Source organism: Mauremys reevesii, linkage group 10 (assembly GCF_016161935.1).
Source record: "Mauremys reevesii isolate NIE-2019 linkage group 10, ASM1616193v1, whole genome shotgun sequence".
In the NCBI taxonomy this organism is placed as follows: domain Eukaryota; kingdom Metazoa; phylum Chordata; order Testudines; family Geoemydidae; genus Mauremys; species Mauremys reevesii.
The window spans coordinates 5,916,916-5,942,406 of record NC_052632.1 but is presented as its reverse complement, the minus strand read 5'-3'; the positions used below and the strand labels follow the sequence as shown (position 1 = coordinate 5,942,406).

General features: G+C 43.9%; 1 protein-coding gene across 6 annotated transcripts in view; it reads right to left on the bottom strand.

Moving 5' to 3' along the window:
- Positions 1-25,491, bottom strand: part of MEGF11 (multiple EGF like domains 11) — a 293,791-nt gene that overhangs the window by 110,768 nt on the left and 157,532 nt on the right. For 5 of the 6 annotated variants that reach the window (XM_039492980.1, XM_039492981.1, XM_039492982.1 and 2 more), the window contains 3 exons: positions 10,868-11,114; positions 8,715-8,835; positions 2,200-2,336 (listed from right to left, as the gene is read on the bottom strand). In XM_039492980.1, coding sequence (XP_039348914.1) covers positions 2,200-2,336; positions 8,715-8,835; positions 10,868-11,114 — 505 coding nt within the window. Of the gene's footprint in view, positions 1-2,199; positions 2,337-8,714; positions 8,836-10,867; positions 11,115-14,497; positions 14,518-25,491 lie in introns of those variants that run through there. The other variant, XM_039492985.1, reaches the window with a different exon arrangement.

Sequence of the window (25,491 nt, the reverse complement as noted above, 5' to 3'; positions counted from 1 at the left end):
CTCTGAGATCCCACCTCCTTCCAGGAGCCCCCCTCCACACCCCTCTAAAGCTCAACCTGTGTGTCCTCCTCTGTCCCTCCCCACATCGCTAGGTTCCCCCCTTTCCGTTCCCTGGCTCTGGGGGTTGCTGCCAAGAGCATGGGCAAACTCGATCCCTTCTTCCTTTGCCCACTGCTTGTGGTCTCCTCTTCCAAGTCCCCAAGGGACTGTTTCTGCTCCTGTTGCTGCATGTGCTCTGCCTGTGTTGGGGGCAGTTCCCTTTATTTCTTGCAGAGCCACTTCCTTTTCAGCGCCATGTCCCCTTGTGGCTGGCAATGGAGTGAAGGAGCTGGCCTAGCGGTTGGCTGCTGGCTGGGAGCTCACAACAGCTCTAGCATGGTTGAGTCTCCCAACTAATAAACCAGGGACCCAGAGCCATTGGCTGCAGAGGCCTCAAAACCAGTCCTTCGTAGCTGAGGCTAAGGGCATGTCTACACTTACCTCCGGAGCGATCGATCCAGCGCGGGTCGATTTATCGCGTCTAGTGAAGGCGCAATAAATTGACCGCCGAGCGCTCTCCCGTCGATTCCAGTACTCCCATCGAATCTGGAGTGAGAAGAGCAGGTGGACTCGACAGGGGAGTGTCAGCAGCCAACCTACCTCAGTGAAGATACTGCGGTAAGTAGATCTAAGTACGTCGACTTCAGCTACATTATTCACATAGCTGAAGTTGCGTAACTTAGATCAATCCCCCCCTCTCCCAGTGTAGACCAGGCTTAAGTGTACAAAGAGCCTCTGATTTCAGGAACAATCACCATGATAGACATTCAGCCCTGGTGATCACTTTTCATTGGAAAGCTATCTCCATATTTAAAAGAAAGTTAAAGCTAAGATTAGCCATGACATTTAAAGGCTCCCCCAACTAAAGGGGCACTGGCTTTGTGCCATGAGGTCCCAACCACCAGCTTTATAAAGAGCGCTGTTGTAAGAACAGGGGATTTTCCTTAAAGCAACCTTCCCTAGAATGACTTCTACTTCCATCTGCTTTACCTAGCTGCAGCTGCTATTTGACACATTTCCCAAAGCAAACACTGGCATCAGTTACATGAAGACACCTGATTTCAACAGAAGTTACATGGCTGCAACACAGCAGAATGGCCTTCTAAATTTAAGTGTAGCGTTTAGAGCTGGTTTGTTTGTGTCCTCTGAATAGCTGACAAATAAAGACGAAAGGAAATAAGACACTCCAACAAACTCTAAACGTCCTTATGCACTAGGGCAGTGGCTCTCAACCGTCCCTCTTTCAGGCGTCTGATTTGTCTTGCGTACCCTCACTTAAAAACTGCTTGCTGACAAAATCAGACACAAAAACACTGCAGTGTCACAGCTCACTATTACTGAAAAATTGCTGATCTTCTCATTTTTACCATATCATTATAAAATAAATCAACTGGAATATAAATATAAATATTATTTCAATGTATAGTATATAGAGCAGTATAAACAAGTCATTGTCTGTATGGAATTTTAGTTTGTACCAACTTCGCTAGTGCTTTTTATGTAGCCTGTTGTAAAACCAGGCAAATACTAGATGAGTTGATGTACCCCCGGAAGACCTCTGCGTCCCCCACATACCCCTGGTTGAGAACCACTGCATTAGGGATAAAATTCAGTGGGCTATCACTTAAGATGGATTTAAGTGATGTATAGGCCCTCTGAATATACTTCAATGAAGTCGCTTAATCCAAGACAGCTTTGTAAAACAATATCATCTTTTCTGATCAAATTAAGGCAGCCCCTCTGGTTTATAAATGTTGAGGATTTATCACTTTTTGCTGGTGTCAGAGACTGCAGCAACCCAGATGGGAAGGGAGGGACATATTAAACTGCTGCATTGCTTACTCTTGAGGATATTAATTTGTATAAATATGGTTCATTTACATATCTTGTAAACATGTAATACTTTCTATTAAATTTGTCGCTGTAAATATCTAAATTTAATTTAATCCATTAAATTTTTAAAAGAGTTACAGTAAAAAAAAAGAACACTCACAGTAAACAGCGAGCACTGCCACTGAAAAGTAATAACAAAGGCATATTTATAAAGCCTGAACCGCTCTAGGAAGAGGCACCTAACTGCAGCAATAGGAATGTAACACACTGTTTTCCAGAGAGCAAGATTGTCTAAGATTAATATTGAAGAGCAATGTGTTTTATTACCTGTCTCCCATATATCCAGCTGTACACAGGCATTTTCCTGTCACATGATCACACTGTCCTCCATTATGGCATGGACAATCCTGGCTGCAGTTAATTCCAAAGGTTCCGGAAGGGCATGGTTGTGCACATACAAAACCCTAGGGAGGTGCAGAAAGAGTGGTGTTTCAGTGAAAAGTTGCAACTTTCTGAGCTTTTCTTTCTAGCTAGTATATTTATTTGTCCGTCTTGCCACACCTTGATCTAAATGAGTTGGCAATGTTTCTTGTGGACATGGTTTAAAATAAGATCAAAACAAGCCTAAAAATTCTGCCACCCAAATTAACTCCTGCCTTCCATCCCTCCATTTACAACGTGTCTCCCTGGTGATGACAAGTCACTGGTTTCTCTCTGGGGGCTTCCTCAAGCAAAGGCAGCAGGTGTAGCAGGAGGCAAGAATGATACGGACTCTGCACCCCTCAGAAGCAGAGGTGGGAGGGCTTGAGGAGTGCCAGGGGCAGCTGGCTTCAGCCTGTCCTGCCTTTCAACCCCTGGCCACTCCAACACTCCTGCCCCAATCCTACTCCCTTCCACTGGCCCCTCACCTCCTCTGCAGCAAGGCACTGAAACAGAGGCGCCTCCTCCTCTAACCCAGGGGCACTATGCTGGCTACAAACCAGCAGGGGGAGTAGACAGCTGCCAGCCAGGCGGCAGAGAGGCCGTCTGGCTGCCGAGGCCCATCACTACTGCAGGTGCCTGGTGGGCAGGAGAAGTAACTGCAATGAAATCTCTGCTCTGTCCCTGCAGCCATGTGGGGTGAGGACATGGGGGCCTGCTGACATGACTGATGCCAACGCGTGATGCAAGGCACATCTACCTGGCATCTCTCTGCACGGACAAACCAAGATCTGTAGAGATATAACTGGATTCCCCAGTGATGTTCAACTGCACAGCTACAGAGCCATGCCCCAACTTCCTTCTCTGCAGCCTCCAACCTCGACTTCTGCAGGGAACAAGCCCTCTGATTTAACCTGCATAAGCCATGGCTACTTAAGGCGCTGTCCATAAATTATGTACCACATTTTTTGGTGATTTTCAAGACCCACCCTTCTCCTGTAACACTGAGACAAATGCACACATTTAAGGACCCGCTCACCTGCTAATGCATTCCGTAATTTTGGAGAGCCCTCAACCTGCACTTCAGTATCTCTCTGTACACCTACTTCCAGCCTTTAGACCGGCTGAGAATTATCCAGCACAGACAGATGAGAATCATGTACAAACCCCAAACCCCATCAGCCTATAAACTAAAACATGTTCATTTAAAATATGCTCCTGCAGCCCCTTTTCACCTGAAAGTTTTAAACCTAATTACAGTCAGTTCAGAATTCTCTTCCCACTGAAATCAAAGGGGAGAGAAAATATTCCCATCACAACTCAACAAACAACTGGCTGTTCACACGGGGTGAAACTCACCCGGGGGCATCAGGCCATCAGCAAGCCCATACGCCACCTACGGCCCATTTGGGACCCCCACATCCCAGCCCCAATCCCATCCCTTTGGCTCCATGTCCTGCTCCCCCATCCCTCTGCTCCTCCCACCCCCTTGTTCTCTTCCCTCCGACTCTATGCTGTCTGGGCAGTAGCAGCAGAAGAGCTGAAAGCCAGGGAGACACAGCCTCCCTCCTCTCGGTTCCAGAGCCAGTACCGCAACAACCCCCCGTAGCCAGGAGGAGCAACTACTGTGAAAGTCCTGATCCGCCCATGTAGCCCTGTGATACCACATACTCAGCGTAGATCGCGTCTCGGGACAATTGAGCTGCCAAACTCTAACAAGTCACTACTGAGCATGTGCCAACTGAGATTTCCAGAGGCTCACAACTTCGCCAAATTTGAGCAGGTTTTTCCAGGGATGGTTAAAGGTACATCTGAAACTCCAGGGCGATGCTCCTGCCCAATTTCAACCCCCTGCTCCAAAGCATGGAGGCACTAGAGCTCCACAACTAAAAGGTTGTAAGACTGTAACATTGGCAAAAGAACAGGTTTTCCCTTCACCTCAGCCTGAGGCAGACACCTAGCATGCAAAATTTCAGCCCAAACCATTCAAGTTGGACACGGTATAAGCAACTGAGGCAGGGTCTTTCAATGGAACGTGCTGGGAAACTTGAAGTACTGGAGGCACTGCCTGCATCACCTACCACACACAACATTTGACAGAAAAGCAGTGGGGATTTTCCTTGAACTTTTTTTCTTTCTTTGGTCTCTGTGAAGTCTCATTTCCCCAACCAAGTGCCAGGGGCTCCTCATTTTGAACAAAGCACATACTGAATAAATCTTACACAAAAATGAAATACGGAGCATCACAAATGAGGATATTCACAGTTACAGCTCCTCCTCCGGAGCCCAATGGCAACAGCTTAGGAGGTTCTGTAATAGCAACACATCCGCAATGGAAAGGCTGCCTCTCTCTCTAACCCTAAACCAGATCCCTCCAGCCTTTCTCAGCCTTGTGATAGGTGGTTGCCTTGCTAGAAAACAGACCTTTTGGCCTCAGTTCAAGACCAGTCAGATTCTGCTGTAACAAACATGTCTCTCCAGGCTTGAGTAATAAGCAATACTATATATTTGGAAATGCAGGTATCCATTTATCTGGATAAATGCATTTTCACTTCATGTCTCAAAAAGAACAGGATTTCTATCAACAAACAATGAGAAAGTAATACTCTGAGATCTATCCCCTGGAGCCAAAGGAATCTTTAGACATAACTTTTTGCATTAATCTGTGCTAAGAGAATATAAAACACCCCTCTGTGGAAGATCAAATGTCAGACCGAAGTTTCTTGTAGTTTACGCATCTTATCAGCAAAGTTTATTTTTTAAGACCCCAAACTCTCGGGCTTCTGCTTTTAATACAGTTTCCCAGCATTATTAGGAAGATTATTAGAAAAGGTCTTCCCACCCCGTCGTTTATTTCATTTTACAAAAACCACCACAACAAAAAGAAACCTGCACATAGCTGAGATGGAGGTTAAAGCACCCACCAACCAACACCCACATCCACTGGAGTGAAAAATGCCCAATACATTTTAGCATTAAAAGCCACTCTTCTAGTGTAATACTTCATACAACAGACTGCATGCTGTCCTGGTGAAAAAAACATGGGGAAATAAATACTTAAACATTGAGTTATTGTCACTCACTGCATTTCTGTCGGATTCCCCCTTCAAAGGAGAGGGTTTTACAAGGCAGCTTGAGGGGCAGACGAAACAGCTTCCCTCAGAGGCTGATCCAAGGGGAAACCAGAGACTACCTCCCTAGTCCACTTTTACCCATTCAGCTTGGTGCCTAGTCCCCCAGGTACCACAGCTCCTAAGGAAGCAAACCTGTCATTAGTAACTCCCATGTCTGCAGCCCAGGAGGGACAGAAAGTGCCGTGGGGCAGGTCCCAGGAACTATAAAATGTGAGTAAATTTACTCAGTCCTGGAGTATAAATCCAGGGAGAATTCACTCTCTCACACGTGCGGTGTATCTCCAGTACACACATGCAGTGTATCTCCAGCACGCGCGCACGCACACACAGAGTCTGAAGTATCCTCTGCAAGTAAACTTCCAGTTGTCCAAGAAAGACTATCAATACTATAAAATAAAATGAATTTAGCAGCCCCATCTCTTCTGCTCATTTATTGCCCACCTGTGTCTGGCTGCACAAGCCACGGCACGTGCCAAGAGTTAAAACTCCAGCAAGAGAAAGGAATTGGTTACTCTTTCTCTTGGCATTGGATTTTCAGCCTTTCATGAAAACCCTGGAGAGTCCCTTTCAATTTAAAATCCCAACATTTACAAGCTGAATTCTTCTGCTTATAATTTCAGTTTCTTCCCCCAGAATACTTGATCTCTCGCTTCAATTTTTAGTTATGCTCAGTTCAAACACAATTGTTAACTCCAGGTTTTTCTCTGGAGACTAAGCAGCCAACAACAGAGTTTTCAGGAAAGTCCCTCTGGGACACTGAGTATTGCAGAGAAAATTCTAAACTTCAAGCACAAACGGGACAGAATGAATAGCTGCACCTGCTCAGCAGCATCGGTGCTGTAAGCACTCTCCTTAAGGGCCCACCTTGCACCGTAAAAGATTTCTAAAACTTTCTGATCTTTCTCTACATTCTTGTTTTTCTTTAGTGACATTTCCACCCTGCGAGAAAAGGTCTCCTGCCCAGACAGCAGATAAGGGGGAGTCCAGTTTAGATTCTCAGAAACGCTGGTATGTGCAGTACAAATATTAGGGGAGCACTGGTGGCAGGAAAAAAAAATCTCTGGGTGGCATACTGGTGCTCATTCCTTTTTACTAATCAACTATCAGGGGGAACTGCAGTGTGGCCGCATCGCCTGCCAGCCTGAGAAAAACAACGGGGTTGCCTGCCTCATCTGTTAGCTACCCACCCCTCCGGGAGGAACGGTCTTTTGCTCACCCACTGAATGCTAAATAAGGGTGATTCACCCTGTATTAACATTGCTGGTTGGTTTTGGACCAGCTTCGTGCCATCACTGTGTCACCACTCACTTTGGCTATGAGTGTCTTATGAGAGAGATCCACTAGGAGTTCTTAACATAGGGAACAGCTTAGGTTGAAAAGTCTGAAGGGATGGTTTGCTCATGCATCTCTATCCTCCTGTGATATCTTACAACCTGCCACCAGAATCTTGAGGAAAATATCTTATCTGGAGCTAGCACCATGATCAAAATGTCTTTGACATGCTAATTCAACTCTCTCACAACCAAAGTTTATCTTTCAGGTAACACGGCTTTTTTAAACCTCTTTGGGGCCAAATTCCTTGTGGTGTAAACTGGTCCAGTCCCACTGAAATCAATGAAGGTGCACTGTTTTACACCAGCAATGACTTTACACTCAGTGTGTTGGCAGATTCCTATTACTGGGAGAGGGGGTGAAAAAAAATGTCTTGAATCAAATCCATCCCTGGTTTAATTCCACTGACTTAAACAGAGTTACACCGCAGAGACATTTAGATCACTATTTTTCAGTGTTTGGATCCAAACACCAGTTCTATTCCCCTGCAAGCTTGTGATTGCTGACAATGAGGACACTGTTAAGGATCGGGCTACTTGTCATAGCATAACGATGCATCTAGAAAAATCAAGGAAGCGGCACCTGGACGTCTTTCTGGGCAATGGAAGATGCTCATTTGTGTATCAGAGGCTGGAACTGAGTGAACCTACTCTACATTAGCATTCCATACACAGGATATGCTGCATAATTCTCCCTCTTCCATCCTGCACATGGAGGTACTTTAAAGAGCTAGAGGAATACAAAGTCCCCTCTCACTCCTGCACTTCCCAGATGGAATTAGATCCTCATCAAATTGTAATGTGTGATGATCTTTATAGCATACCAGGTATTAGAAAATATCACAGGCATTGTTTTCCATTCAATTCCAGCAGGACTGCCAAGAGACTAATTGCTAATACTGGCAAAGTGCCAGGTAACGAAGCGCAGCTGAATGGTGTGCAGGCCTGGGAGATTTGACAAATCCGGAGAGAGTTAATTATCACATTATTGAGAAAGTTAAGGATTTTAAAAATGTCTGGCCCCGCTTTCTCGACACACAAAACTAAAGCGGAGGGTAATTTGCTCTCTCGGGGCCAACTGTTTCACGCAGGCAAAACTCCTATTAAAATCAATGGGAATTATGCCTGAGTAAGGACAGTAGCACTGACCCTATCTCCGTGGCCTCGTGATGCTGTATCTATTCTCTCTGTAGCATTGCCTGTCAGAACCACAGCTGTCCTCTCACCTTCTGCCTCTCCCGTTATGAAAACAACACCGCGCTTAGGACTTGGTTGGGCATTTGCTCAGCGTTCTGTGTAAGGGTGGCATGTAGCTGCACTATCCCAGGAGAAGGCGCAAGGAAGAATTGTAACTCAGAGAGGCCCAATTCCTCCCTGCTCCCCGCTCGCCCACAAGGGTGCTGTTGGAGGAGGGGGAGAACTGTGTGCTACAGCTCTTTGCAGGGTGTAGCACCCTCCCTCTCCTTGCACGGGCTCAGCTCTGCTGCTCAGCACTTGAGTATGGGGGAGCCACGCTTCTGCCCGCTCCTTACCCCTCTCTTCCCTCTCCGTACCCAGCTGCTCAGGGAAGTAGCATAGGGCATGCAGCCCCTGCTCTCCTCTCTACACGTTCAGCTGTGATGTGGGGAGGGTCCATATGGGGGTGGAGGAGCCTTATTCCTCCTCGCTCCCCTGTGGGGGTGCATTAAGGCTAGTCACAGTCTCTTATGTGTTTATTGCCCTGCAGTAGTGCCCCGGGGGCCCACTGCGGTACGTGCTGTACATGCACATACTGAAGAGACGGGCCCCACTGCAATGTGTTGACAGTCAAAGCATATGACAAGAAACAGCCGGTGGATACTGGGAGCAGACAGAGGGAGCCCAAGCTATCAACAGTGAGTAAGTAAATTATAATGTACTTTCAAAGGAACTCTAAGCAAAGATCTACAGGTGGGGTGAGTAGTAACTTGTTACATACCATCCATCCAGGAGGACAGGAGCACTCGCCGGTGATATGGTGACAGACTCCCCCATTCTGGCACGGGCAGCGCAATTCACACTGAGCTCCATGACTGCCTGGAGGGCAGTGCTCTTCACAGCTTGGCGGGGGGCAAATGGGGTGTGTGGGAGGGAACAAAACACAAATCAAAACACTTTAAAAGCAAACATTAACAAGAAACGGGCAAATCCACACCACAGAGCATCATGGGAGCTCTTATGCAAATCAGTGACGTTTCAATGGGCAATGTCAACAGTAAAAATCAATTAACCAAGAATTCCAACATTGAAGTTCCTACAAGACACTTGTCTGTGTTCTGAGGAGCCAGCCCTCCAAGCCACGTGTATACTCTTTACTCATGCATGAAGTCCCACTCATGCATTTACTCAGTGGAACTGCTCCTGTGAGTAAAGACAACTCGTGCACATCAGGGTTGCAGGATCAAGCCTTTAAAGCTTAATTACGCAACGCAGCAATAAAACAAGCCACAAACAAAATAAAACAGGAATAAAATGCTGCAAAACGTTGAAGTGTTTTGTTCTTCCAAAATTATTACAGAATGTCAAATGAAATTCCCCCCTGTGCAGAGGGCAGGCACAAGGCCACCTGAGCCCTGAAATTCTCATCCAATGCCTGCTGAGGTCAATGCAAGGACTGCATGGCTTTCATGATACTGAAGTGACCCAGATAGGCCTCGTGCTAGCTCTCTGCACCTGGGTGCTTTTCACCACATTTGGCTGCTGCTTTCTCATATTACCAGTTTTAACAGATTAGGCTCTTCACAAGCAAACAACTGACTGTTCCTCCAAATAGAGATGCTCATGCAACATATTAGTTGCTGACCCTGCAAACACTTTACTACGGTGAGTGGACCCATCAGTGTGAATGGGATTATTCAACAGTAAGCAGAACCTTTGGTAGTAAGTGCTTATAAGATTGAGTCCATAATATTGCAAGGAAATCAGGTATGTAGTAAAATATTTAAAGGTACACAATTTATTGGTACAGGTTAATACGATCTTTATTTTCTATCTAGGCATAAGCATTCTTTCCTTCATGCTGACCCATAAAGAATGCTAGATTACCTCCCAGCCCTCCCACCCCCCCAAAAAATGTAGAGAGACAAGGTGGGTGAGGTAATAACATTTATTGGATCAAACTTCTGTTGGTGAGAGAGACAAGCTTTTCAGCCACAAGGTGCTCTTCTTCAGGTCTGCATCAGTGTCAATGGGACTGAAGAAGAACTCTTTGTAGCTCAAAAGCTTGTCTCTCTCACCAACACAAGTTGGTCCAATAAAAGATATTACCTCAGCCACCTTGTCTCTAATATCCTGGGACCAACACAGCTACAACTACCCTGCATATAGAAAAAAAGTAGGGCATTTGTCATAGATTTTCAAAAAGCTGTAAGTAGGCCTCAGGGAACAAAATACCCCTGCCCCCAGGAAATTCTCCTGTTGTCTTTAAATAATTTTGAAAAGCATAATTACTACTGAAACTACTGCAAGATCTCTAATGAGAACTGACGTTATACCGTGGGCAATTTTAAACAAGAAGCTATTGCTCAGCTGCCCTAAAATTAATATGCAGATTTGGTGAATCTAACTTGTAAACTTTCAGCGTGGGATATGGGGATTTAGCGACATGATTCTCACTACAGTTAATGGGAGTCACAAAGCTAGAAATTTGCCCCCTAGATACTAAGCCGATAGAGTTATCTTTAAGTCTTCCTCAGTTATACTGAAAGTCAGATAAGCCAGAGAAAAGGAGTTCCATTTGGTACTGCACTGGATAGCTAAACATGTACATCCGATTGCTTGTAAGTACAGTACTATGGTTTGATTCTCATATTCACACCACAGCTACAGTAATTTTACTCGCAGGTAAATCTCCTGAAATTTTAATCTCTCTTTAGGCTAAAATTTGATTTCCACATGTTGACAGCTGTAATTAGCAGTGATAAACAGTGCTCCTTTGTTCAGTCTCCCATAAATCCTGTTACCTGGTTTCTAGAGAGTAAAAAGTATAATGTATCGATTGTGTACGTTTTATCAGACATGCATTGCACTAAGCAGGGTCAAAGCAAGGCTGTCAAGTGATGCACGGTAAAATATGCCTGTCATTGAACTTACAATACCCCTGTGTAGCCGGGAGCACAATGACATTCTCCTGTTTTATGGTCACAGGTTGCTCCATTGTGGCACTGGCATTTAAACTGGCAGCCTTTCCCGTAAGTCCCCGGGTCACAGAGCTCTTCACAGCGCCATCCTTTGTACCCATCTGCACAGACACAGGCGCCAGTGATAGGGTTGCAGAGAGCCTCGTTCTGGCATTGGCAGCGGTTGCTACAATGTGGTCCCCAGTGATCGCTATCACAACCTGTAAAAGACACGTTCATTTACTGAGACGATTAGGGGAGTGCATTAATATAGAGTCTCATTCTATCCTCTGAAGCGTAGACTGGCACGAACAGAAAAAAGGCATGATTAATATCAGGCACTTACTCAAAGGTCTTTACACTTGTTTAACTAAGGTCCTGATCCAGCAAGGTACTTTAGCACATGAGTAGTGTGCAGGATTAGTCCTATGCTTAAAATTAAAAGCACAGTGTTAAGTGCTTTGCTGGATTAGAACCTCCAACTTTTACTATCCTCTCTCCCAGTATGCCTGAGAAAGCTGGAAGGAGCAAACTCAGGGTGGAATTAGATGTATAGGTTGAAATCCTGGCTGCACTGAAGTCAAGCTACACATGCTTCGTACTGCTGTTGCAAGACTTCAAAAATGTAAAAAAGCCACAGTCATTGGAAGCACTTGTCCTACAACCGCAAGGTCTACTCTACTCTTCAGATAGCTTCTATCAGAGGTGGAGTCTCTCCCATGAAAAATAGATAATAATTTGTTGACTTTCTTATTTCTGGGAAGTTGCGTATTAGTGGCTTGGAATGAGGAACTTCAGCAAAGGTGAAGAGGAAGATACATTATTCAACCAGCATTGCCAATCTTCATTTATTTATTTAAAAAGCCTGTATTAAACAATAGCATAAAAGGCCAAAATCAACCTGGGAGAAGGAACAACTCCACTGGCATCAAAAAGAGGTGCAGCTACCTGTCCCAGGCACAAGTTTATCTCATTCACTGTACACCTACATGCTGCATGGCCTAGCAACCTGAGCACAGGACAGGGTGTGAGGAACTTTGGCCTAATTCTTGCTCTGCCTTGTGCAAGTCACTTTATTGCTCTGACTCAGTTCCCTCAAGTGTATAACAGGGACAATGCTTATGAAAGTTGCAGGTAGCAGTGTAAAATGGTCTGAGAATACAAATCTCTCTGTTCACATGTATTGAATTAGAATCATAGACTCGTAGGACTGGAAGGGACCTCAAGAGGTCATCCAGTCTGGTCCCCAGCACTCAAGGCAGGACTAAGTATTATCTAGAATTATTGAGTGTCCATGTGAAATATATGTATGTGTGTGAATCTCGTAAAGCATTAAGAAAAGTATTGTATGTAAGCTGGAGGGGCAGGGAAAGTGTCTACGTTTATACAGTGGCTAGTCCAGACTGGTCCCCTAAACACCACTATGATATTACTTAACGTTTATATGTGCCCATTTTATTTAAACCTTTATTTCAAATTTCTCTCTTTCTCTAGCTTTGCCAAATCTCACTCCATGCTGTAATCACAGAATCATGGAAAGGTAGGACTGGAAGGGACCAAGGTCCTACGGTGAGGCAGGACTAAATAAACCTAGATCAAACCTGTTCTTAAAAACCTCCAAAGATGGGGATTCCACAACCTCCCTTGGAAACCTATTCCAGGGCTAAATTTATAGTTAGAGAGTTTTTTCTAACACTTAACCTAAATCTCCCTTGCTGCGGATTAAGCCAGTTACTTCTTGTCCTACCTTCAGTAGATATAGAGAACAACTGTTCCTTTTTATAACAGCCGTTAACATATGTGAAGATTCTCAGGTCCCCCCTCAGTCTTCTTTTCTCAAGACTAAATATGCCAAGGTGTTTTTATTCACAAGGAAGATCAGGGTGCACCAGGAAGGTGTAGCAACTCCTCTGACTGGCTGTAACATTTTAAAAAATTTGGATAGTAAAACTGGCCTGTAGTGGATGGGAAACTGGCTGGCCATTGGATGGATTTTTCAAAGGCTTTTAAACGCAATGCCTCAGTGCTCACACATTACATCATTCAGTATGTTTAGCTCAAGGTAGCCAGCCAAAATGTTTTAATTTTCTATTAAATAAAAGAGCTTGGCACATAACAGATACTAGAATGTGAATTTCATTGGGACGTATTTAAAAGAAGACATGCAAATAAGGATTAAAAAGGCAGCAGACTCCTCATGGAAAACACTGAGGAGAAAAAAAAGATGTGGCCAGATTTGTTTCTCATTTCCAGTGCTCCAGGGACCAGATCCAACTCCTGCTGAAGTCAATGGAGCCTTTTCTACTTTACAGAAACTACAGGCAGGTTTGAATCACAATTTCTGAAACAGTACATGGTTAAACTATAGCCGGTCACACTCTGTCGCCCTCTAGTGGCTAGATCACATTGATGAGTCCACTACTTGCCTGTGAGTTTGCAGACCAAACCCTTTATCTCAAGCAATAAAGGTTCACGAGTCTAGATCCAGGGTTCCATCCCTATGGTTGCATTCAACACTGTTCACCCAGCGTTGATGCCTATTGTCAGCAAAAAATGATTTTCGTGGTATAGATAATGCCTAGGAGTCTTTCCACTAACTTCAGTGAGAGCTGAATGAAGACCTATAACAGAGGTAAAGCAGGTGAACTCAGTACCACTGTGCTGTTGTAAAACGGGTGTTAGAGGAGTATCAGCTTATTGTATTCAGAGGTGCCATGGGGATTTTATACAAAGCGTTTTGTATTTTCATTGCCTCCATCTCCTCCAGGTTTCATTTCTGAGCAATTTAACATGAAAGTTGGATCTTTCTCCTCAAAAGTGTATCAGTTCCTGTTGTTTATTCCTCACTTAAAGCAATAAACCTCTTGACAAACTGTGTCTTTGCTAGATGGATCACTGTAAAATAAAAATAAAGATTGGGGTTTGTGGGCCAGATACTGGTTCCAGGGATATCAATATAAAAGATTTACATTGGGTCACCCTGGATTTTCATCTCTGTGGCTGAAAACAGAATCTAGCCGTAGGGCTGTATTTTATATGATATAATATTTATATTGCAATAGTTTCCAGGACCCCTATTGTGCTAAGCACTACACAGACACATGCAAAGATACAGTCCTTCCCCCAAAGAGCTCATATACTAAAGCCTAGATCCTGCAAATATTTACGTCTGAGTAGTTCCACTGTGCTTAAATGACTACCCATGTGTGTAAAATTATTCGTCCGTGTAAGTGGTTGCAAGATCAGGGTCTAGCAGTTCAAGCTGGAGAATAAAACACTAGAAGCAGATGAAACCTTAACGAAAAAAAAAACCTTTTTGCATGGAATTTAGTGTGTGAAATCCTAATTTATGTCCCAATAGTGGCTCCAGATTTAACTCCCATTGCGTGGACTCAATTCCAGGTGAGGATGATGGAGTTCAGAGCACTCAGCATCACACAGAGTTAAGCCTCTAGGCTCTAAGATCCTTGGGGCAGAGAGCTGTCATTTTTAAATCTTTCTGTAAAACATCGTGTAGGCCTGGCACAATTTAGCCCTGCTCCTGATGGAGCCTCTAGGCCAGTGTTTCTCAACCTGCAGGCTGCTTGTGGCCCAACCAACTCACAGTTGCAGCCCATGTGACATCCTCAGGGCCATACAGGCAGTATATATATTGTGTGAATGCAGCCCACATAATACATAGAATGCTGCATACATGGCTCACAATGGTAACTAGGTTGAGAACCACTGCTCTAGGCTCTACTGCAGGGGTAGGCAACCTATGGCATGTGTGCCAAAGGCAGCACGCGAGCTGATTTTCAGTGGCACTCACACTGCCCGGGTCCTGGCCACCGATCCAGGGGGCTCTGCGTTTTAATTTAACTTTAAATTAAGCTTCTTAAACATTTTAAAAACCTTATTTACGTTACATACAACAATAGTTTAGTTATATATTATAGACTTATAGAAAGAGACCTTCTAAAAACGTTAACATGTATGACTGGCACGCGAACCCTTAAATTAGAATGAATAAATGAAGACTCGGCACATCACTTCTGAAAGATTGCCGACCCCTGCTCTACTGTAATAGAGAAATAACAATAGCAACAACATGAGAGTGGGAGAGTGATCGAAGCTTACACAGGAGCTATACTGTAAATGCACGTGCTATTTAAAATGTCAAAATGATGCACAGACTGGAACTGCAGCATCAGTAAGAGAGCCAACTGAGAGCGGTGATGTCAGGGAGGTATGACTGCTTCTTTCAGTGTGTGTGTGTGTGCGTGCGCGCACACGCGAGAGAGAGAAAGAAAAAATACTGTGAGGGATAAGCCTGAACTGTGTAGCGCTCACCTAGGAAAGGCTGTATTAAGGAGAGCAGCCATATTTCAAGTCATGTGCCAACATTCCTTGGCAAAGGTATTCACTCACTTCCTTTCCTCTCAAAGATACCACCATAGATTAATTGCCAACAATAAAAGGGTAAATAGCTATGTGCAGGACGAGGTGGGGTGCGTAAGTGCAATCACAGTTGTCTGCATATTACAGATCTACAGGTGAGAGCAAGTCACGCCTCTGCAAAACACACGGTTCTAATAGAATACAAAATATCAGGCCTAGTGAAAGTGCATGCTAATTATATCGTGCTCTGACTTCTGAGAGCTACTATGACATGTATTATCATATCACCAAATTCTATTCTCCCACTGTCAGTTTAGTTTCACAATACACACCCAATAGGGCCATGTCTGAGAAACCCATTCACCCTGGAACAACTGTATTCTCCCACTGTGTTCAGGGTGAGTAGATCTATCGAGAATTTAGCATGGCAGCACAAGTTGGACAAAGATGAAGCAAACAGAGGTCTAAAAATTGAGCGGATAAATAAAATGACTTCCAAGGAAAAAACTATGCCATTTATCAAACAACTTATGCCACTGAGAGACAGTCATTAGTGCCCTTGTGGTGAATTTCCATCACACTCTAGATACACTATTAATATAAAAAAGACACCGTATATAGCACCACTACCATAATTTCCATAAGCTGTGCTTATTTGACCTCATTATCATAATTTTACGTGTGTGGTGTGTTCTTGTTTTTTTAAACGGTGACCAAATTCATACTCTATGTGCGTACAATCAACAGAATCTTATCGACATTCTATTAAAGATAAAGCAGAGAAAAGTAACATAGGCATCCTTATCTCAGTGTAAGAAAAAAGGGCCAAATTCGGCTGTCAGTTATGCTGATGTCAATCTGGAGTTACTACAGTACCTTCAAGGGATTTACTCCAGATTAACACCAGGGTAAGCAAGAGCAGATTTTAGCCCATAATCACTGTTCTGGAATATTTCTAAATTCAATTGGGAATGTTTAAATAAAACACTAGCCTTGTTAAGAGGATATATAACAAATCAAACGAAACGACCTGTATCTGAGATGAGAAGGTGCCTGTAAAGTAGGATTATCATGAGTTATTTAATGCATTTTTTGAAACCACGAAGAGTTTCTGCCCTTAATATAACTGTACACCTGCAACATTACTGAAGTTAATAGGACTGCATGGGTATAATTAGTGCAGAATTTAGTTCTATATTTGTCTTTAACTCTGCCTTAAGACATGATTGCACATCTCTACATGACACTGAGTCTGGAACACATGACCCAAGCCACTAACAAACATGAAGAGACAGCAGTAAAACCTAAAATACCCCACACCAGGCCACTCGGAGCAAACAGTTAAAATCATCCACTAGCTTTGCAAATCCTGTACTGGGTCAAGAGTGAAAATCTGGTGTGCTCACGTTCTTGTACCTAGCTGACATTTACCCACGTGATAACCACACCATTCAGTTCGGCACAATTCAGCACAGTTGGCAAGAGATGCCCAGGACTGGAATAAGATGCAGGAAAGGGGAATCCTTGGGGTCACAAAAGCAGTTCACACACTACCATGCACTTGGCTCCAGCCAGTTCTATTAATCCCTCATGTTAATGAGCATTAAAAGTCACATCAACATCTGTTCTGAAGGAAAGATCCAGGAGGATACAAATCTCTTTCTGATCTGCTTGACTCTAAACCCAGAAGACTGCTTATCCTAACAGCTTCCTACACTTGCCTTACAAATCACAGCTGTCCTCAAAATAATCACAACTTCAGAAGATCCTTTCAAAGAATTTTGCACAAAAGCTCAGTGGCAGAAACATCAAACTTATGCGATGGCAAAATAATGGAGAACCACATCGAAATGCCAGATTTCTAGAGAATACAGATGGATAAAGATGCACCATTGAAACAATGCTTTAATTGCTTATTCCGAACACTATCAAGATAGCAAAGAGTCCTGTGGCACCGTATAGACTAACAGATGTATTGGACCATGAGCTTTCGTGGGTGAATACTCACTTCGTCGGATGAATGATGTATTCACCCACGAAAGCTCATGCTCCAATACGTCTTTTAGTCTATAAGGTACCACAGGACTCTTTGCTGCTCTTACAGATCCAGACTAACACAGCTACCCCTCTGATACTTGACTATCAAGACAGTGATGATAAACTGCAAGTCGAGACACATTGCTTAATCCCTACAGGACTGAACGATGTTACAACCATTAAAGAAGTTAACACATTGAGTTTCTATAGATAAAAGATATATTGGGACATTGGGATGTTAAAAACTATATTTTAATACTCTTTTATAAAGATTGTCTTAGATTATCAGAAGGGTATTGGTTGGTGGATGCAATAGTTGCTGACATAATAAACTTCTGTAAGGCACTGGACTTGATACCCAGGAACATTTTGATTAAAAAAACTAGAATGCTACAAAATTAACATGACACACATTAAATGGATTCAAAGCTGGCCCATTGATAGGTCTAAAAATTTAAGCGTAAATGGGGACTCATCATCAAGCAGGTGGGTTTCTAGTGGGGTTCTGCAGCGATCAGTTCTTGGCCTTATGCTATTTATCATTTTTATCAATGACCTGGAAGAAAACATAATATCATCACTGATAAAGTTTGGAGATGACACAAAAGTTGGAGGAGTGGTAAATAATGAAGAGGATGGGTCACTGATTCCGAGCGATCTAGATTGTTTAGTAAGGTGGGGACCTCTTTCCTGGAAAGCAGTGACCCTCAAAAAGATTTGGGGGTTGTAGTTGATAATCAGCTGCACATGAGCTCCCAGACACTGTGGACAAAAGAGCTAATGCAATTCTGGGATGCATAAACAGGGTAATTTTGAGTAGGACCAGAGAGGTTATTTATTTCACCTCTGTATTTGGTACTGGTGCGACTGCTACTGGAGTACTAGCTCCAGTTCTGATGCCCACATTTAAGAAGGATGTGGATAAATTAGAGAGGGGGTAGGAAGACATCAGAATAATTAAAGGATTAGAATACATGCCTTATAGCCGGAGACTAAGGAACTCAATCTATTTCTCTTAAACAAAGAGAAGGTTAAAGGATAACTTGATTACAGTTTACAATTATCTACATGGGAAATAAATACTTGATAATGAGCTCTTCAGACTAGCCGAGAAAGGTGTAACACAATTCAATGGCTGGGAGTTGAAGCTAGACAAACTCAGACTGGAAATAAGGCATAAATATTTGATGGTGAGGGCAATTAACCACTGGAACAATTTCCAAGGGGTCATGGTGATTTCTCCATCGCTGGAAATTTTGAGATCAAGATTGGGTGTTTTTCTAAGATATGTCCTCTAGGAATTATTTTGGGGAAGTGCTATGGGCCGTGTTATACAGGAGGTCAGACTAGATGATCATAATGGTCCCTTCTGGCCTTGGAATCTATGGACCTCTGAATTATAGGCAGAACTGGTACACTGCCTATAGTTAAGATTCTCCATCACTTTCCACTATAAGACCCTGCTTTCATTTGTTTATAACACTGCCATAATTTAACACTCCAGTCTAAAATTTCCCATGCCAGCTGTCTCCCTCAGGATGAATTTTTTTTGGATAGTTTCAACAGAAATGATTCTGCTGTTTCAGAGAACGAAAGCAGGGGAAAATATATTGTTTTGCCTATTTTAAAAAAGTCTTACAACTTTTGCTGAGGAGCTCTAGCACCTCTGTGCTTTGGAGAAAGAGCTTGAGATTTAGCAGACAGTTGCCCGCATGTCACTGATATGCTTTAACTAATCCCAGTGAAAATCCACCCCAATTTGACCCCGTTTTAAACCTTTAAAAATTGCAGTTTGCTGGTGCTAGGTATACATTAGTTATAATTTGGCAATGAGTTCTCCTAAAATACCGCCTGCACTATGCATGCTGTAGCCAAGGACTTCAGGGACTTAGTAGGACTTTTCTTGCAATTGCTCTTCCTGCCAGCCCAGGGCAATTCTCTCTCTCATCCCGCTCTAGCAACTGGTGCACATAGAGGACGACAACCTTCTACTATTAGTTCATTAGATCAAATGGCAGAGGTCTATGCTATGGAGCTAAAGATTCCAACCATGCTGATGACTCATGTGGATGTCAATTTGTTTCTCACTTGATGGAATATCTGTTTCTTTCAGTTTGATTTTTTTTAAAAGCTATGATATTACACCCAAAAAGCTATCATAAAAGAACTGCAAAGAGTTACAAAGCCCAGCACTCAAATGTTAGGATGTGCCAGAATTAAAGTCGTCTGTGCAACCTTAATTCAGCTCCTTTGTGTGTATGCAAGATGATGCAGTCTTTAATTACATGATCACAGACTATTTCCCCCACATTCTGGCATTTCCTAAGTTTTGCGTGCTTGACTCTGCAACCTTAATGTTCTTGTTATGTCTGTTGTTCTGTGTAATAATACTATATATACACACCACGCTTTGAACTTGTTGGAACCTTTATCTTGAGTGCCAAATTTTCAGCCCTGGTGTCCAATTTTACACCAAAAGAAAATGCTCATCTTAGTCTTTACATCTGCAAGACTAGGTGGGGCACACACTTTCCACACTTTCCACACGCAAACAGGTATCTGAGAGATCATATGCCTTAGTTGCATGTGGGAACATAGGTGGACATAAAATCAGAGGTTGATTTGAAACCCGCTAGAACTTGATAATGTAATTTCCCAATGCTGGAGATCTTCCTTCATCTGTGAGAAGGGAAAAGAAGGGAAGGTAACTTCAGTAGCATCAGTGATTTTCATCTTGTGAGGAATAATCTATCTAAACTTCATTTTTGAAATGGATGCAAGGAAGTCTTCAGGGAAAGATTGTACTGATTAGTTCACTGTCTACATCTGACAGGAACTGTATGGTAATACAGGTCATGATTTAATCTTGGATGATGATCTCACTAGTCATTGACTCTCCAAGATGCGGAGCCTAATTCAATTGCTGTACATTTGAGACCTCCCAATTTCCTTAGTTAGTGCTCCTTGTGGAAATATTTTCTTCTCAAAGTAATCCTAGTTTAGAGAACATCCCCACAGTGTTCTGTGAAAAGGCTAAAACATTTGTACGATTGTTCTCAGACATTTTACTCCTTGCTCAAATAAAAAGAAAATCATCCTAAGTCCTCCTTTAATTGGAAGAGGAAAGTTAGTGTGTTTGCAAGTGCTATAATGATCTCACTATATTTTGGAAGCAGTAAAACGGCAGGGGGAGGGGGGAAATGAGACCTTCTCCTGATAGAGACATCAAAGAAGCTTTTTAAGAATTTTCATCAAGGGCTATTTCGAGGAAGGATTCGAAAGACCTGAAATTTGATTTTTTTTCCCAGAGAAAGCCAGTCATTTCCTTTGTAGAAATTACTGCTCAGTTAAATGAGCCTGTAAGTCTTCTGACATTCCAGACATTACCAGAAGTTCAAAATCATGAAATGCTTCATGAGAGAGAGAGAGAGAGACAACATTATATACAACACTGGCTGCTTTTCTTTTCATTATAAGGTTGGTTTAAAAAAATGTTACAATCTTTAAAATGTTACTTTAGAGTCATATTAATGGGAGGTAGAATCTGTTCTTTAATTAGAATTTTACTGCACCGGAGGAAGAACACATAGGCACCAAGTGTCTAATAAAACCAAATGAATTTGCTGTCTTTCCTCTGCTTGGTTCTTGCTTGGACAAACCTTGCATCAGTCTCTCATTTTTTCACTGGGAGTTTTGCCGGAGCAAGGACTGCAGTATTAGGCTCTGTGGAGTGAGTAAATCCCTCCACTAATAAGGCAAATCCTTTTTTTACACTAGCAGTGGGCATCTATACCTGCCAGGCACATTACCATTTGCTGTGTATGGCTGCATGAAATTTGCTGTAATGCCTCTGCAGGGAAGCATTCCCGGTTTTCTCCATAGGAAGACTCTACAAGGAACAGAAACAAATTTGGATGTGCCTAAGGCACTTTGGATTGGAAACGGAATATTGAGAACTGAACAGAAGAGGGGCACAGAGGAAATGAACGAACAGATCAGCTTCCTTCTAGAAGGGCATAATCCAAAGCCCACTGATGTCAACAGAAAGTCTCCGAATGACTTCAATAGGCATTTTGGTTCAGATACAAAGACAGTGTCTGCAGGCAGTAAGGCAACACAGATGTTTGGGCAATGCAATAGCTATGGACTGGAGCACTGCCAACAGCATGCAAGAATAGGGCTAACAACCCATAGCTTCCCCCCGACCTTCAGACACGTAACTTCGAGCAACTGAGTCTACATGAGACTAAGAGAAAAATCCATCCCTTTGTTTCTATCTTTCTTTCCTCTTTTTCTTTAGCAAACAGTACACTGTTTAACAAGAAAGGGAACTGGGGTCAGACTGCTGAATTATGGGGTGTACAGCTGTTGCCACCATATCCCTGGGAATGAAGAAGGCTCCGTCCTCAAGGGAGGTAGAGCAACACGTCAAAGACCAGCAGTGCCAAAGTCACGAGGAGTGGTCAGGAGTATCGCTGCCTCAACAGGAGCTACACAATGCCGACGCAGAGATAGAGGAAGCCTTCTGGCACTGAGCTATGGTGACCATTACAACATCTAAACCCCATATACTGCAGAAAAGCCTATTACCTTTTTCCATAACTGGTGTTCTTTGAGATGTGTTGCTCATGTCCATTCAACTTAGGTGTGTGCGCTCGCTACATGCACAGGTGCCAGAAGTTTTTCCCTCAGCAGTATCCGTAGGGGACTGGCTCTGGCACCCCCTGGAGTAGCGCGTGTATGCAGCGGCATATAGGGCACCGCTGGCCCCCTCCATCCTCAGTTGCTTCTTGCCAGAAACTCCAACAGTGGGGAAGGAGGGCGGGTCATGGACTAGACATGAGCAACACATCTCGAAGAACACCAATTACAGAAAAAGGTAACTGTCGTCGTCTTCGAGTGATTGCTCATGTCCATTCAACTTAGGTCACTCCCAAGCAGTACCCCTCGGAGGTGGGTAGACGTTCATGGACATATAGATTGCAATACAGCTCTGCTGAACCCAGCATCGTCCCTGGCCTGCTGCGTGATGGCATAGTGGGCTGTGAACGTGTGCACCAAGGACCCCATCATGGCTTTACAGATGTCCTGGATCGGAATGTGTGCCAGGAAGGCCGCCGAGTGGGCTTTGACCAACAACGGCAGAGGGACTCCCGCTAACTCATAGCGGGTGCGAATACAAGAGGTGATTTAGTTAGAAATCCTCTGCGTGGACACTGGGAGGCCCTTCATCCTATCCCCTATAGAGATGAAAAGCTGAGTCGACTTATGGAAAGGTTTTGTCTGATCTAGGTAGAAAGCCAGGGTCCTTCTTATGTCCAAAGCACGAAGGCGCCTCTCTTTGCCAGTCTCATGGGGCTTAGGGCAGAAGACCGGAAGGAAGATGTCCTGGCTCATGGGGAAAGCAGACAACACTTTGGGAAGGAAAGCTGAGTAGAGCTGGAGCTGGACCTTGTTCTCATAGAAGACAGTGTATGGTGGTTCTCAGGTCAAGACTCGCAGCTCGGAGACTCACCTCACTGATGTCACCATCATCAGGAAAGCTACCTTTCCCGGTAGGTGAGACAGGGAGCACGAGACCAAAAGCTCAAAGGACGGACCCGTGAGCCTGGACAGAACCAAGCTGAGATCCCACTGAGGGGCCAGGGACAAGACTTGAGGAAAGAGCCTCTTGAGGCCTCTAAGGAACCCGATCGTCATGCCATGGGAGAACACCGTCTGCCCCTGGATTGGTGGATGGAAGGCCGAAATGGCTACCAGATGCACCCCAACAGAGGAGTGCACCAGGCCCTGGTTCCTTAAATTAAGCAGGTAGTCCAGATTGACTGCACCGAAGAATGCGAAGGGGAGATGGCATCCCCAGCTGCTGGAAGGTCTCACTGGACCTTGCTTTAAGTGGCCCTAATATCCCAGAGAGGGGAAAAGAATCTGCCTCTGCTCACCCAACCCTAGGGTGCCAGGCATAAGACCAAAACAGCTAAGCATCTGTCCCTACATTTCTGGGGATGGCAGTAACACAGAAGCACACCAACCATGCTGGCTGTTCCGCAGCCACGCCCTCCAAACGCTCATGGCCTTGAGCAGGGTGGTGGTGTGGGCCCTCTGTGGATTGTCCTACGTGAAGGGTAACCCTAGCTCACTAGTTTAGACACCTCCTTTGTAGTGCAAAGCAGGCAGAATGGGGACCAAAATATGGTCCACAGTGTGAAACTCCTCCCGAAGCATGACGCAGTGCATGCCCGGGCCCAGCATTTTAACTGTCCCTATTTTATGTTTTAGCAGCACATAAACAGAGCATCCAAAGTGCACGTCCAGAAGGTAACGCTGATGATGCTCTCTATGGCAGTCAGGCAGTGTAGCTATAGCTACAGATACGGTATTAAGGGTAAAACTGAATACCCTTTGTCACAAAAACAAGTGTTGTAGAATGTGTTTCTTCTCATTCTCCAGCGTCCCAGCCCAACTGCTATGCCTAGGGCATCTTTAGCCTTTCAGTTCCACGTAGGGTGACCAGATGTCCCGATTTTATAGGGACAGTTCCGATATTTGGGGCTTTTTTTATATTGGTTCCTATTACCCCCCACCCCGTATCCTGATTTTTCACACTTGCTATCTGGTCACCCTACTTCCACTGAACAGGACAGTATGCAAATTCATACAGTCAATTATTTAATTGGCATTTTAAAACATACAGCTGATCTATGAAAAAAACAGTGCCGAGATATAACAGTGCTGGGTATAGAAATGCCACAGCTAGTAATACAGATTCCCTATCAAGGGGACAAAGAACCATATTCCTTACACGTAGCGCAGCACAATGCTAACGCATCCTTCATTTTTAATGTGATCAATAAGCAATTCATTGTAGTGCCACACTATTAAATACCAAAGTAAACAGTGTGGGTTCTGATATTTGGCTTTATTTTTGACAGTGCGGCTGTAAAATTAACAGTGCTGCATCTTCCCATTTGCCGTAGCACCTACGCTCCCGGTTATAGCAGTTGTGTGCAGCTCCTTAACTAATGGAGTTTAGTTTTAAGCGTGCTGTGCCCTCAGTAATCTGTTCTGGCTGGGATCTCAGATGCTCTAAAGCAGTGGTTCTCAAACTAGGGCCGCTGCTTGTTCAGGGAAAGCCTCTGGCGGGCCGGTCCAGTTTGTTTACCTGCTGCGTCTGCGGGTCCGGCTGATCGTGACTCCCACTGGCCGCGGTTCGCTGCTCCAGGCCAATGGGAGCTGCAGGGAGGGCGGCCAGCACATCCACTGGCCCGCGCCACTTCCAACAGCTCCCATCGGCCTGGAGCAGCGAACCGCGGCCAGTGGGAGCCGTGATCGGCTGAACCTGCGGACGCGGCAAGTAAACAAACCGGCCCGGCCCACCAGGGGCTTTCCCTACACAAGCGGTGGCCCTAGTTTGAGAAAGCAAATTATGTTCCCCAAGAACTTCAGAAGAGAATCAGAGCAGCAGCATGCCTGATGGCCTTTGAAATATGGGTATCTTTCATATCTAAAAGAGTTCAAAGATTATAAAAGTCTAGATGCAAATATCTACACCTGGCTACTTGCTGTTCTCTTTTCTAAGAGGCATATTTAAACCTTCACAGGTCTTTAACATTACATAAAATCTTCAAGGTAGCTTAAATACACTGCTGTCTTTCTCTGACAATAAACTATTAACACCAGTGTCCCTTTTAGGCACATAAAAGGAAGAACTCTTTTTTTTTTAAGTTCTGGTCAATTCTCTACATAAGCCGGTGAAGACTAGGAAGTTCAATCATCAAAACTTTATTGTAAAATTGGACATAGCCTCTTCGAAACAGCTTCTGGTATTTATCATTAGAAAACAGTGGAGAAATACCAGTGAGCATGAAAGAGACCATCCTAGTAATAGGATGAAAAAGAAAAATACAAGTACAGGCAATTAATCTTCGCAAGGTGAGAATAAAACCTATTTTTATTTGGAATATTATATAGCCCGTTTTTTACTGTATTCCAGGGTCTCGGTACCAAGGCGATGGGAGTTACAGTAATACAAAAGAGAGATACACAGCAAGATAGACTGATACTGGAGATGATATCTAATTGCAAGGGGTGGAATTGCTTTGCCCACATAAAGCCCAAGTAATTATGGTTTTATGTGGATGCTGCATGGCAGGTGTGAAGGGGCAAAATGCCCACCGCCAA